General features: G+C 55.6%; 1 protein-coding gene across 2 annotated transcripts in view; it reads left to right on the plus strand.

Annotated features, from left to right (window-relative positions):
• Positions 1-13,742, plus strand: part of SMOC2 (SPARC related modular calcium binding 2) — a 152,044-nt gene that overhangs the window by 122,113 nt on the left and 16,189 nt on the right. For both annotated transcript variants that reach the window (XM_081294544.1, XM_081294545.1), the window contains exons 10-11: positions 7,917-8,019; positions 9,568-9,842. In XM_081294544.1, coding sequence (XP_081150670.1) covers positions 7,917-8,019; positions 9,568-9,842 — 378 coding nt within the window. The remainder of the gene's footprint in view (positions 1-7,916; positions 8,020-9,567; positions 9,843-13,742) is intronic.

The following is a 13,742-nucleotide window of genomic DNA, read 5'->3' on the forward strand; positions in this document are numbered from 1 at the left end:
TGGATGGAGAGATGGCTTCGTGGTGTTGGGTCCCGAGGGCCCTCAGCTCTTACCCAGGCTCCTCCTGTGGAACACGGGAGCTCTGCGGCACCCCAGGTGGGCTAGGGGTGCCGTCAACTTGGCCCCCCAGGGCCTGCTGCCAGCCAGCACGAGGTGGCACTCAGGAGCCTGTTCCAGCTGGCTGCTTTTGCTCTGGGAGACAGGGTCTGGTCCAGCTGTGGAAGTCCCCGAGGACAGAGCAGTGACATCCGCTTCCTCTGGGAAGTCGGCTTCCATGGCTGCCTCCCTCACGGAGGTCTAGGGCTGTGCCGTGTCCTGTTAACAGCCTGCGAATGCACACGCCGCAGAAGTAGCAAGACAGCCCATTCCTAAACGGGGCTGGTTGGGCTTCCCATGTCAGTGACACGTGGAGGGGCTGGGGCAGGTCGCGGGAGCCTGGTGGAGAGAAGAAGCAGTGTCAGCCTCAAGACATGGGGCTGGGCGTGGGGTTCAGAGGAAGGGTCTCATTTTGGCACCCAGCGCCCAGCTGCACCGGGCACCACAGGGGACACTGGCCATGTGCTGCATCCCTCCTGTGGGTCCGCATCCTCCACTCTTCTTGCTTGTTAACGGCTGCCAGGGTCTCCATGGAGACCACCAGCTACGGGTGGAGAGCACGCAGGCAGCCCTGAGGCACTCGCTCTCCTGAACACCTCCCTGGAGATCTCTGCCCCCTCCTGGGCACGGAGCTTAGCATGGTGCTGCCCAGGGCCCGGCCTCATCCTAGCACTCATTCCCCGAGCTGCTCATGGTGGGTTTTACAGTCTCTAGTCTCTGTGGCGGCTGTCTTGAGGGACTCGGTGCCATCCTGAGGGTGACATCAGGCAGGGCCCAGGACAAATCCTGTGCAGAGACCTGGCCCTCGGCTGGGGTGGGAAGGGGCTGGCCATTTCTTCCTGCTCTGTTCCACTGGGAGTGTCCTGGGGCTCTGCTTGCTTCCCGAGCCATAGTGTCGTAACAGGGCTGCCAGAACAGTGCTCCTCTCCCCGCTGGATCTTGGAGGACTGCGCATGCCATATTTGGTCTCATTCTTCTTCCAAAACCACTAGGATGTGGGTGGCCCTCTTTCCTTGCCTCATGGGTGACGTCCTGCCTTCATTCTCTGACATCCTGATTGCCCCCAAGTATCCCACTGTTCGCTTCCGATCCTCCCAGAAGAGCAATCATCCAGACGGAGCTCCGGACGCAAGGGGATGAGCAGCTGGGTAGCCCACGGCCTTCTCTTTGAGAACGTCAGGTTAAAGTGACCAATGTTTCTTCTTTGGCCTCTGGACCTTCTGTTCTCCAGGCAGGAAGAAGCTGAGGATCATCCGGAAAATGTGCCACAGTCAGATACGCCCTGAGCTGTGGGGAAATCCACATGTGTGAAACCTGTTGATGGCACCTTCGGCGGGGGTGCCACCCAGGCCCCCTCCCCAGAGGTTTTGGTGTATGTGCCCCCATTTCTTAGTCTCAGGGAGCAAGTTGCAGGACTGAACAAAAGGGAGCCCCTGGGGGAAGCGGGTGCGTGCTGTGCACAGAGCTTTCTAGTGAACTTCTCTCTGCAACGTGGGCTCAGGAGCTCACAGGGACACAGACGCTGGGCCTTGTAAGGAAAGTGTGAAACAAGTTGTGAGCCACCCAACAAGCGTTGAAGGTGGCCCTGCGTGAAGGACAGCCCAGACTGATAGCCTCTGCGGAGGCAGGACAGCAGGCTGGATGGGAGGCAGCCCCCGGGAGTGTGGGTGGGCAGAGAGCAGCAGAGCATCGGAGGTCCAGGTGGGACGCAGGAGGGCGTTTGGAGAGGCCAGTCCGTCGCTGTGGCGTTGGTTGTGTCACTTTGGTTTGAGTGTGCCTTCGGCCATGAGCTTTGCACTCTGGTTGGGGACACTGGGAGCCAGTCAAGCCATTGAGCCCACTGTGTCACTGTCTGCGCCTCAGTCACCTGTTAGCAGAGAGAATGCAGACGCCCCACCCCAGGTTGTTGTGGGTGGCACAGGGCGTGTCTGTGTGTGAGATGGCACACGCCAGTGGCTGGCGATGGCCAGCATTAGCGCTCGCAGCCGTCTTTCTGGGGGCGTCCTCCTCAGGAGCCCGTAGATCTCAGTGGGCAGTAGGTCTCAGGATCTGGTCACTGCTTGCCCCCTACACGGCTGCTCTGGGCACCTAGAGAGCCAGCTTTCACCAAAGGGAATTTTTGGGGAACTATTTGAAATACATGGAGAAACCAAAGTGAAGCCAAGCCACCAAGCTGGGAGCAGAACCCCTGCCTGGTGCCTCGCACTTTCCAAGGGTCCGGCTGGAGGACCCCAGGCTGGCAGCCACTGAGGGCCACGATTATTTTGGAAAGTTTCCTGCAGAAGTGCACTACTTACATGCTTCTCGGTGTCACACACAGGGGCCCTCTGGACTCTGGTCTCTGGGTGCTGTTTGCAATCAAGGAGGGCAGCCCTGTGTGGCAGGTCACCTCGGATCACCTCGGCCTCTCTGACAATCGTGTTAGCCCTGACTGCTCCAGAGCGTTCCCTCTGCACGAGGCTGCTGTGGTTTTTATAAACAGGACTGCATCGTGTTGGCTGGAGGGATCCGTGGCCTTCAGGTGCTCACTGGTGAAGGACACAGCAGCCCCACCGCCTCAAGGGCACTCATAGGACAGCCTTGAGCAGGGCACCTTGTCAGTCCTTGTTGAGAGAATTGGCTCCCAGGCCCTGGGGTGAGCCTCTGGCTCCTGGGTGGGGTCCCAAAGCTCCCTCTGGCTTCCACCTTTAGGCCTGGTTTCCACGGGGTCATCCATCTACCCCGGGTTCCGTGACCCTCTGACCTGGTGCAGGCTCTGGGGGATAGGCAGGTCAGTGGCAGTACAGAGGGTCCACAGGGCATGCTCCTGACCTGGAGCAGAGGTCGTGCACTGGGGAGGTCCGTGCGCACTGAGCGTGGTGTTAGAGGAGGTCCTGAGGTGGGCATGGCGCACGCTGTGCTGGGGAGAAGCGCTTTGTCCTCCAGTTCTGCTGGGCGATGGCTGTGGCTGCCTCTAGGTGACCAGCCTCCCTTCCCGACCAGCGCTTCAGGTTCATCAGCCTTTATTCTGTCACCGTTGTAGGTAGAATGGATGGCAAGTTCCGTCCCAGGCAGTTCTGCAGGTCTCCTGGTCTGACACGGCTCCTCTGGTGCCACCTGCCCAGGACTCACTTCAGGTCACTCCCGCAGGCACTAGATGATGAACAAACAGACTTCGCCCACTCGTGAGGCTTGTCCCTCAGGTCAGAGGGCATCTTTGCAGAAAACGGACCCTTGACAGTGAAGCCACGGGGTGCATTTGCTGTGGGGCAGGAAGAGCACAGCTCAGGAGTGACCCCTGTGCCCCGGAGCCCTTGGTCTTCCATGAACCCCCTGGAGAGTGTCCAGCATGAGGTGCCATCTGGCAGCACGCATGTGCCTTTACCCAGGTCCTGGGGGTCCTCTCCCATCACACCCAGGTCCTGGGGGTCCTCCCCCATCCCACCCAGGTCCTGGGGGTCCTCTCCCTTCACACCCAGGTCCTGGGGGTCCTCTCCCATCACACCCAGGTCCTGGGGGTCCTCTCCCATCACACCCAGGTGACAAGGGTCCTCTCCCATCACACCCAGGTACCAGGGGTCCTCTCCCATCACACCCAGGTGCCAGGGGTCCTCTCCCATCACACCCAGGTGCCAGGGGTCCTCCCCCAGTCCCACCCAGGTGACAGGGGTCCTCCCCCATCACACCCAGGTGACAGGGGTCCTCCCCCATCACACCCAGGTCCTGGGGGTCCTCCCCCATCACACCCAGGTGACAGGGGTCCTCCCCCATCACACCCAGGTACCAGGGGTCCTCTCCCATCACACCCAGGTCCTGGGGGGTCCTCTCCCATCACACCCAGGTGACAGGGGTCCTCCCCCATCACACCCAGGTCCTGGGGGTCCTCTCCCATCACACCCAGGTGACAGGGGTCCTCTCCCATCACACCCAGGTACCAGGGGTCCTCCCCCATCACACCCAGGTGCCAGGGGTCCTCCCCCATCACACCCAGGTGACAGGGGTCCTCCCCCATCACACCCAGGTCCTGGGGGTCCTCTCCCATCACACCCAGGTGACAAGGGTCCTCTCCCATCACACCCAGGTCCTGGGGGTCCTCTCCCATCACACCCAGGTGACAAGGGTCCTCTCCCATCACACCCAGGTCCTGGGGGTCCTCTCCCATCACACCCAGGTGACAAGGGTCCTCTCCCATCACACCCAGGTACCAGGGGTCCTCTCCCATCACACCCAGGTGCCAGGGGTCCTCCCCCATCACACCCAGGTGACAAGGGTCCTCTCCCTTCACACCCAGGTGCCAGGGGTCCTCCCCCATCACACCCAGGTGCCAGGGGTCCTCCCCCATCACACCCAGGTGACAAGGGTCCTCTCCCATCACACCCAGGTCCTGGGGGTCCTCTCCCATCACACCCAGGTGACAGGGGTCCTCTCCCATCACACCCAGGTGACAGGGGTCCTCTCCCATCACACCCAGGTCCTGGGGGTCCTCTCCCATCACACCCAGGTCCTGGGGGTCCTCTCCCATCACACCCAGGAGCTGAGGGTCCTCCCCCAGTCCCACCCAGGAGCTGAGGGTCCTCCCCGAGTCCCACCCAGGTCTGGGGGTCCTCCCCGAGTCCCACCCAGGTCTGGGGGTCCTCCCCGAGTCCCACCCAGGTCTGGGGGTCCTCCCCGAGTCCCACCCAGGTCTGGGGGTCCTCCCCGAGTCCCACCCAGGTCTAGGGGTCCTCCCCCAGTCCCACCCAGGTCTGGGGGTCCTCCCCGAGTCCCACCCAGGTCTGGGGGTCCTCCCCCAGTCCCACCCAGGTCTGGGGGTCCTCCCCGAGTCCCACCCAGGCAGACGTGGGCTGCACGGTGCTCAGCACAGGTGGACAGCAGCAGCCAACAACCACTGCCTGGCGTCCCCACCCGGCCTTCCAGCACTGCCTGTAGGGACATGGACTCTGTAACAGGCCAGTCAGCCTCTGCTCACCTTTGCCTTCCCTGTCCCAATGTGCTGCTGTGGGTGCTGTCCCCAAGGACCACTGTGACCATGGTGGAAAACACCAGGTGTGAGATCTGAACTGGCGTGGGCCGTGGCGAAGCCCTGCCAGCTGGGGTGCCAGGGCACCCTCAGCGTCACGGGCATGGTGGGGGTGTTGGTGGTGAGGGTGGTGAGGGGTCGCAGTGCTGATAGTCCCTGGGCCTGCAGTGGACTGTGGCTGTGGGTGTTGAATCCTGGTCTCCTATCATCTCACGGGGGCGCAGCACCAGGGGCACCCACACCATGGAGCCACCCCTTCCCATGCCGTGAGTTTTGGGGCCCTGCCTGCTGGACAGAGGTCACAGAGTGGCAGGATGGTGGGCAGATGCCCTCTGCAGCAGCTCTGCGGCCAGCTGTCCCCAGGCTCAGAAGCCTCGGTGCACTAGTTCACGACAACGCACTGCATGTAACTAACCACACACCAACATGGCCGCCTTGGCCAAGAAGAACTGCACTGATGAGGCGTGGGACCCCTGTGTCCACCGACCCTACAGATGATTACTGGACCACAGGCCTCAGTCCTGAGAAAGGGATTGCTCTCTTTGAATGGCAAGACTAAGAAGTTTTTTGACCAGGGTCCCTCCAGGAGCTCCCCACTATTCCAAACTATGCATCCGGGCTTGCAGGGTCCCTCCAGGAGCTCCTGCCTGGGGCACACTGGAGCAGCCACAGGCTGCAGGGCCCATGAGGGCCCCAGGGAAGATACAATAAGGAAAGCAGTGCATCTGTCTCAAAATGCCTAGAAGGTGCTTAGGGAGAGATATGCTGCCCTGCACGGGGCCTCTGAATTCCAAGCCATGGCCCATAGGTGGACACACTGGCCAGGTTCTGGTTTGCAGGGAGACTTGCTAGGAAACACTTCATGCACCTGGTAAAAGCTGAAGAGATTTAGGGTCTTAAAGTACAAGTTCCAGAAGAAACCTCCCCCCTGTTCAGCTCTCCTCCATGGCGAAGCCCACATGGAACGTTAGGAAGGAAGGCAGAACCATATGGAAGCCCTCCGGTGCTCCCTGGGGGAAGTGGGGTGCTCAGGACACGTCTTCTCACTCCTCTGTGGCCACAGGAGTTCAGGCCGTGAGCTGCTTACTAGAGTGATCTGGAGATTGGGTCAGAGCTAGGAATGGCTCTGAACTTGCGTTCAGGAGGCCCTTAGACCCCGGCCCTCCCAATCCCAGACCCAGCTTCCCGCTGCCTGGCTTATCCTGAGCCAGATTCCCAGGACTCTTCTTGGTCCTCCAGGACCATGCAGTGGCCTCAGCTGGACTCCTCTGGTCCTCCATGGTCTGTGGTCTGCAGAGGGCACCATGACACCTGCAGGATCACATCAGACTGTGTCCCTTCTCCACATCTTCCAAGGCCCCTCCTTTCCTCAGATGAGTCCAGACTCCTGTCTGTGACTGATACGGCCCTGGACATCTTGAGAGGTCCCTCGTGTCTACAGGTCCCTTCCTGTGTTCTCTGTCCCTGGGGTCTAGACTCCTTGCTTCCTGACAGCAGCTGGGGAAGCCCAGTGTGCCTCAGAACCAGCGCCTGGGTGCCTGTGGCTCCTGCTGTCCATGGCAGTGTCCAGGCTCCTCACAGGGCCTCCCCCTGTCTGGTCTCACCCCATGAGGAGACTGCTTGCTGCCCAGGGCCACCCCTCCCCGCCATGGGGTCTGGAGCAGCGGGGTCCTGGGCCATGGTTGGCAGGGGCAGCCTGGCTCTGTGTGTGAGGAGAACCCAACGTGTGCTGGTTGCTGGACGCAGCACCCATCCCCTCCCCAGGGAGACCGTCTCCAGTGTCCCTTTAGTCACCCCCATGGAGTCCAGCCTGGCCTCCCTCTCTCTACTCTCTGCTTCTGTCTCTCTAATGTGGATGTGATCATTGGTCTTCCAGTTTGTCGAGGGGCTCGGACACCATTCCCTGCCCTCTGCCTGGCATGGCCCTCATCAGTCTCTTCTGCTGGGCTGTCCAGCAGCGAGCCTTGCTGGGTCTTCTCTCTGTGGGGAGGGTGTGCCCAGTGAGGGCTGCTCGGGCTGTCCAGCGTGGTTAGGCTGAGGGGCTCCATGATGGTACCTCCCAGTCGCAGGCTTTGGTACCAGGACGTGGGGGGGGGGGGCTCGCAGGAGGGAAAGACCCCAAAGTGGGTGGCTGTCTCTTGGTCCTGAACTCAGGGTGGGAAGAAGGTCTCTGACATGGCGGGACAGAGAGATGTAGGGAATTCCACAGGGGGTGAGCAACAGACGGGTCCTTACATGGTATTTGTGTGTAAAATACGTTGTGGAATAGTGATCTGTAGATAAATGGAATTGCTGGATTGCTCCTGGACCCTGGGAACCTATGTGAGGTCAGCTCTGGGATTTGCTAGTGCTGACTCCTGTCCGACTGGTGTCCATGTGCAGGTCTGCTCCTGGCAGAAGCTGCAGAGCTTCTCCTGCCCCCTGTGGCTGGCCACAGAGCTGAGGCTGCAGAGTGGACAGTGCCAAGAAACCTCCTGGGTTAGAGCTCCAGTACTGGAGGGCTTGGTGTGCGCCCTGACCATGTCGAGCCTGACTTGCCTTGTGTAAGACAGGACAGCAAGCTGTAGACTGCTGCATGCATCAGGGAAATACTGTCTGGCTCTTAGTCTCATGTAATTCAGTAAATGTCAAGTATTGCAATCAATAATATCTGATTCAAAATCAAAAGCTGCATATTTCAAAGTGCCTATAAGTGTTAAATTAGCTCATTAACATTAAAGTAGCACAACATTAGACTTTCTAAGCACTGAGCCATTTCTTTCCATTGTAGAGAAAAACCTGTTAGCCTTTGTGAGTTTTGTAATGAGCCTTTATTTTTCAGGTTGTCCTGGTGCCAAAAAGCATGAATTTTTGACAAGCGTCTTGGATGCACTGTCCACAGACATGGTCCATGCTGTCTCTGACCCCTCGTCCCCGTCGGGCAGGTATGCTGTGCTTCCCGTAGAAGCCCTGGAAGTTCACGTAAGAGCAGATCCTAAGGGTGGGACACCTGGAAGTACTCGGGCCTGAAGGAAGAGCCCTCCAAGGCCAGGAGGCTGGCTGCTCGGCAGGTTTCTCTGTGCTACCATTTCCAAGGGTCCCTGCAGTGAGGAGGGCCAGGGATAGGAGAACACTTCTGAATGCCCTCTGTCATGAGACCCCATTTTACAGTTATATATCAGACTTTAAATCCTTGGAATGAAATGTTTCACTTAAAACTCTCAAAATGTGATTTACTTATTGTAGAACATGCAGCTCATGAAACTCGCCACCTTCTCAGTTTCCAAGCGTGGTTGAGTGGCAGCAGGTACGGTCACTCCTCTCTGACCCCAAAGGTCCCCTTGGTATGCTGCACACTTGCCTGGAGCTGAGCTGCATTGCCTCCCTGTTCCCTGTGGGAACAAGTGCCTTTCTGTACCCCATGGATGACACAGGAGGATGGAAACTCCCCATGGGCCGTTGCCACGGCAACCCAAGCATTCTGTATTCTTCCTGCCAACTAGCAATACATATTTGTGCATTTTAAGGACATTTTTTCCAGTGGAGAGTCTAACATTTTATTTCCATGGAGTGTCGGTCTTCTCCCCCTGTCCCCAAGCCCTCAATCTTCTCATCCATCCAGGGTGATATAAGCTTTTGGTCTCTTAGCAAAAGGACCTTCATCTTCTCTCTGCTGCAGACAACTCAGGGGGAAGGCAATGCTAACAGAAAAGGTCATGACTGGGTAGAAAATCGAATTTAATTAAGCAAAACGTCACGGAGATTGCAGCTTTTTACTTCTCATAATCTTGTAGGGAGGGTTCTCTCATGGGAGCTGCAGCTGAAGGCCGTGGGTGACTTGCTCTCCGAGAAGCTCCTCCGAGAGTTGGGAAACTGGTCAACAGTGTCAGCCACCCAGACAGCCCACTGTTCACACTCAGGGGCAAAGCTCACCACACCCAGGCAGGGTGGCATGCAGAGCCTGTGGGAGGGCCCGTGGGGTATGCACAACCTCCTCCCTTGTGAGCAGTTGCAGCCTACAGGTCTGACTCGAAGCCAGGCTTCCAAGGCAGCTTTTACCTGTTTGTTCCTTAAAACAGCAAACTGCTTTTTAATCCCAGGGAAATTGTCTAGTTGTAGCCTTAAAGAGCTTTGATTTGGATCTTTCAATACACCTGTTATATGTATGTGTGTTGCATTATATGATTCAAAAATGATCACATTGAGGGGCCCAGAGGACCTAGGAGGGTGTGGTGGCTGTTCCTACCTGCCCGTCAAGGTGCCTAGGCCCAGGCCTGGAGCTTTTCTCCCCAAGTATAAGGCCAGGTGCATGCCTGACGTGCACATGATCACTGTGGCCTCTGTGACTCCAAGCCAACCTGGAGAATTTGCTGATTAGCTTTCCTCAGTCTTGTCCATCGGTCTCTGATGTGAGTACACACAGAGGGGGACACTGGAGGGCTGGGTGGAGACAGTAGGAGCTTCTGCATCCTGACAGGTTGTCTTCCTTCCAGACTCTCAGAACCAGACCCCAGCCACACCCTGGAGGAGCGGGTGGTGCACTGGTACTTCAAGCTGCTTGATAAAAACTCCAGCGGGGACATTGGCAAGAAGGAAATCAAACCCTTCAAGAGATTCCTTCGGAAAAAATCCAAGCCCAAAAAGTGTGTGAAGAAGTTCGTGGAGTACTGTGACGTGAATAACAACAAGGCCATCTCTGTGCAGGAGCTGACGGGCTGCCTGGGCGCCACCAAGGAGGAGGGCAAAGCCAGCACGCGGAAGCGCCACAGTGAGCCTTGCCCATATCCCCACGCCCGGTGTCAGAGTGTGATGTCCTGTTCATTTCCTGTGTGTACTGCCAGTGGGAAGCCTGGAGGGTGATGTTATGTGTTAGAGCATGATGTCTATGTGTGTTCACTTCCTGTGTGTCAGAGCATGATGTCTGTGTCCATTTCCTGTCTGCATTTCCTGTGTGTGTTCACTTCCTATGTGCACTTCCTGTGTATCAGAGCATGATGTCTGTGTTCACTTCCTGTCTGAACTTCCTGTGTTCACTTCCTAGTGTCTACACTCCCTGTGTGTCAGAGTGTGATGTCTGTGTTCACTTCCTGTCTGTATTTCCTGTGTGTTGGATCTTGATGTCTGTGTTTACTTCCTGTCTACACTCCTTATGTGTTAGAGTATGATGTCTCTGTGTGTGTTCACTTCCTGTCTGCTTCCTGTGTGTTGGAGATGATGTCTGTGTTCACTTCCTAGTGTCTACACTCCCTGTGTGTCAGAGTGTGATGTCTGTGTTCACTTCCTGTCTGCACTCCCTGTGTGTCCGAATGTGATGTCCGTGTTCACTTCCTAGTGTCTACACTCCCTGTGTGTCAGAGTGTGATGTCTGTGTTCACTTCCTGTCTGCACTCCCTGTGTGTCCGAATGTGATGTCCGTGTTCACTTCCTAGTGTCTACACTCCCTGTGTGTCAGAGTGTGATGTCCGTGTTCACTTCCTAGTGTCTACACTCCCTGTGTATCAGAGCATGATGTCTGTGTTCACTTCCTGTCTGAACTTCCTGTGTTCACTTCCTAGTGTCTACACTCCCTGTGTGTCAGAGTGTGATGTCTGTGTTCACTTCCTGTCTGTACTTCCTGTGTGTTGAATCTTGATGTCTGTGTTTACTTCCTGTCTACACTCCTTATGTGTTAGAGTATGATGTCTCTGTGTGTGTTCACTTCCTGTCTGCTTCCTGTGTGTTGGAGATGATGTCTGTGTTCACTTCCTAGTGTCTACACTCCCTGTGTGTCAGAGTGTGATGTCTGTGTTCACTTCCTGTCTGCACTCCCTGTGTGTCCGAATGTGATGTCCGTGTTCACTTCCTAGTGTCTACACTCCCTGTGTGTCAGAGTGTGATGTCTGTGTTCACTTCCTGTCTGCACTCCCTGTGTGTCCGAATGTGATGTCTGTGTTCACTTCCTAGTGTCTACACTCCCTGTGTGTCAGAGTGTGATGTCCGTGTTCACTTCCTAGTGTCTACACTCCCTGTGTATCAGAGCATGATGTCTGTGTTCACTTCCTGTCTGAACTTCCTGTGTTCACTAGTGTCTACACTCCCTGTGTGTCAGAGTGTGATGTCTGTGTTCACTTCCTGTCTGTACTTCCTGTGTGTTGGATCTTGATGTCTGTGTTTACTTCCTGTCTACACTCCTTATGTGTTAGAGTATGATGTCTCTGTGTGTGTTCACTTCCTGTCTGCTTCCTGTGTGTTGGAGATGATGTCCGTGTTCACTACCTAGTGTCTACACTCCCTGTGTGTTAGAGTGTGATGTCTGTGTTCACTTTCTAGTGTCTACACTCCCTGTGTGTCAGAGTGTGATGTCTGTGTTCACTTCCTGTCTGCACTCCCTGTGTGTCCGAATGTGATGTCCGTGTTCACTTCCTAGTGTCTACACTCCCTGTGTGTCAGAGTGTGATGTCTGTGTTCACTTCCTATCTGCACTCCCTGTGTGTCCGAGTGTGATATCTGTGTTCACTTCCTGTCTGTACTCCCTGTGTGTCAGAATGTGATGTCTGTGTTCACTTCCTGTCTGCACTCCCTGTGTGTCAGAATGTGATGTCCGTGTTCACTTCCTGTCTGCACTCCCTGTGTGTCAGAATGTGATGTCCGTGTTCACTTCCTAGTGTCTACACTCCCTGTGTGTCAGAGTGTGATGTCTGTGTTCACTTCCTATCTGCACTCCCTGTGTGTCAGAGTGTGATGTCCGTGTTCACTTCCTAGTGTCTACACTCCCTGTGTGTCAGAATGTGATGTCCGTGTTCACTTCCTAGTGTCTACACTCCCTGTGTGTCAGAGTGTGATGTCTGTGTTCACTTCCTAGTGTCTACACTCCCTGTGTGTCAGAGTGTGATGTCTGTGTTCACTTCCTATCTGCACTCCCTGTGTGTCCGAATGTGATGTCCGTGTTCACTTCCTAGTGTCTGCACTCCCTGTGTGTCAGAATGTGATGTCTGTGTTCACTTCCTGTCTGTACTCCCTGTGTGTCCGAGTGTGATGTCTGTGTTCACTTCCTAGTGTCTACACTCCCTGTGTGTCAGAGTGTGATGTCTGTGTTCACTTCCTGTCTGCACTCCCTGTGTGTCCGAATGTGATGTCCGTGTTCACTTCCTAGTGTCTGCACTCCCTGTGTGTCAGAGTGTGATGTCTGTGTTCACTTCCTGTCTGCACTCCCTGTGTGTCAGAATGTGATGTCTGTGTTCACTTCCTAGTGTCTGCACTCCCTATGTGTCAGAGTGTGATGTCTGTGTTCACTTCCTAGTGTCTGCACTCCCTGTGTGTCTGAGTGTGATGTCTGTGTTCACTTCCTGTCTGCACTCCCTGTGTGTCCGAATGTGATGTCCTTGTTCACTTCCTAGTGTCTGCACTCCATGTGTGTCTGAGTGGTGATGTCTGTGTTCACTTCCTAGTGTCTGCACTCCCTGTGTGTCTGAGTGTGATGTCCGTGTTCACTTCCTGTCTACACTCCCTGTGTGTCCGAATGTGATGTCCGTGTTCACTTCCTATCTGCACTCCCTGTGTGTCTGAGTGTGATGTCTGTGTTCACTTCCTAGTGTCTACACTCCCTGTGTGTCTGAGTGTGATGTCTGTGTTCACTTCCTAGTGTCTACACTCCCTGTGTGTCAGAGTGTGATGTCTGTGTTCACTTCCTAGTGTCTACACTCCCTGTGTGTCTGAGTGTGATGTCTGTGTTCACTTCCTAGTGTCTACACTCCCTGTGTGTCAGAGTGTGATGTCTGTGTTCACTTCCTGTCTGCACTCCCTGTGTGTCAGAATGTGATGTCTGTGTTCACTTCCTGTCTGCACTCCCTGTGTGTTAGAGTGTGATATCTCTGTTCACTTCCTGTCTGCACTCCCTGTGTGTCAGAATGTGATGTCCGTGTTCACTTCCTAGTGTCTACACTCCCTGTGTGTCAGAGTGTGATGTCTGTGTTCACTTCCTGTCTGCACTCCCTGTGTGTTAGAGTGTGATATCTGTGTTCACTTCCTGTCTGTACTCCCTGTGTGTCCGAGTGTGATGTCTGTGTTCACTTCCTAGTGTCTACACTCCCTGTGTGTCAGAGTGTGATGTCTGTGTTCACTTCCTATCTGCACTCCCTGTGTGTCCGAGTGTGATATCTGTGTTCACTTCCTGTCTGTACTCCCTGTGTGTCAGAATGTGATGTCTGTGTTCACTTCCTGTCTGCACTCCCTGTGTGTCAGAATGTGATGTCCCTGTTCACTTCCTGTCTGCACTCCCTGTGTGTCAGAATGTGATGTCCGTGTTCACTTCCTAGTGTCTACACTCCCTGTGTGTCAGAGTGTGATGTCTGTGTTCACTTCCTATCTGCACTCCCTGTGTGTCAGAGTGTGATGTCCGTGTTCACTTCCTAGTGTCTACACTCCCTGTGTGTCAGAATGTGATGTCCGTGTTCACTTCCTAGTGTCTACACTCCCTGTGTGTCAGAGTGTGATGTCTGTGTTCACTTCCTAGTGTCTACACTCCCTGTGTGTCAGAGTGTGATGTCTGTGTTCACTTCCTGTCTGCACTCCCTGTGTGTCAGAGTGTGATGTCTGTGTTCACTTCCTGTCTGCACTCCCTGTGTGTCAGAATGTGATGTCTGTGTTCACTTCCTGTCTGTACTCCCTGTGTGTCCGAGTGTGATGTCTG

Source organism: Spermophilus citellus (assembly GCF_964194105.1).
Source record: "Spermophilus citellus genome assembly, chromosome: 5".
NCBI lineage: Eukaryota > Metazoa > Chordata > Mammalia > Rodentia > Sciuridae > Spermophilus > Spermophilus citellus.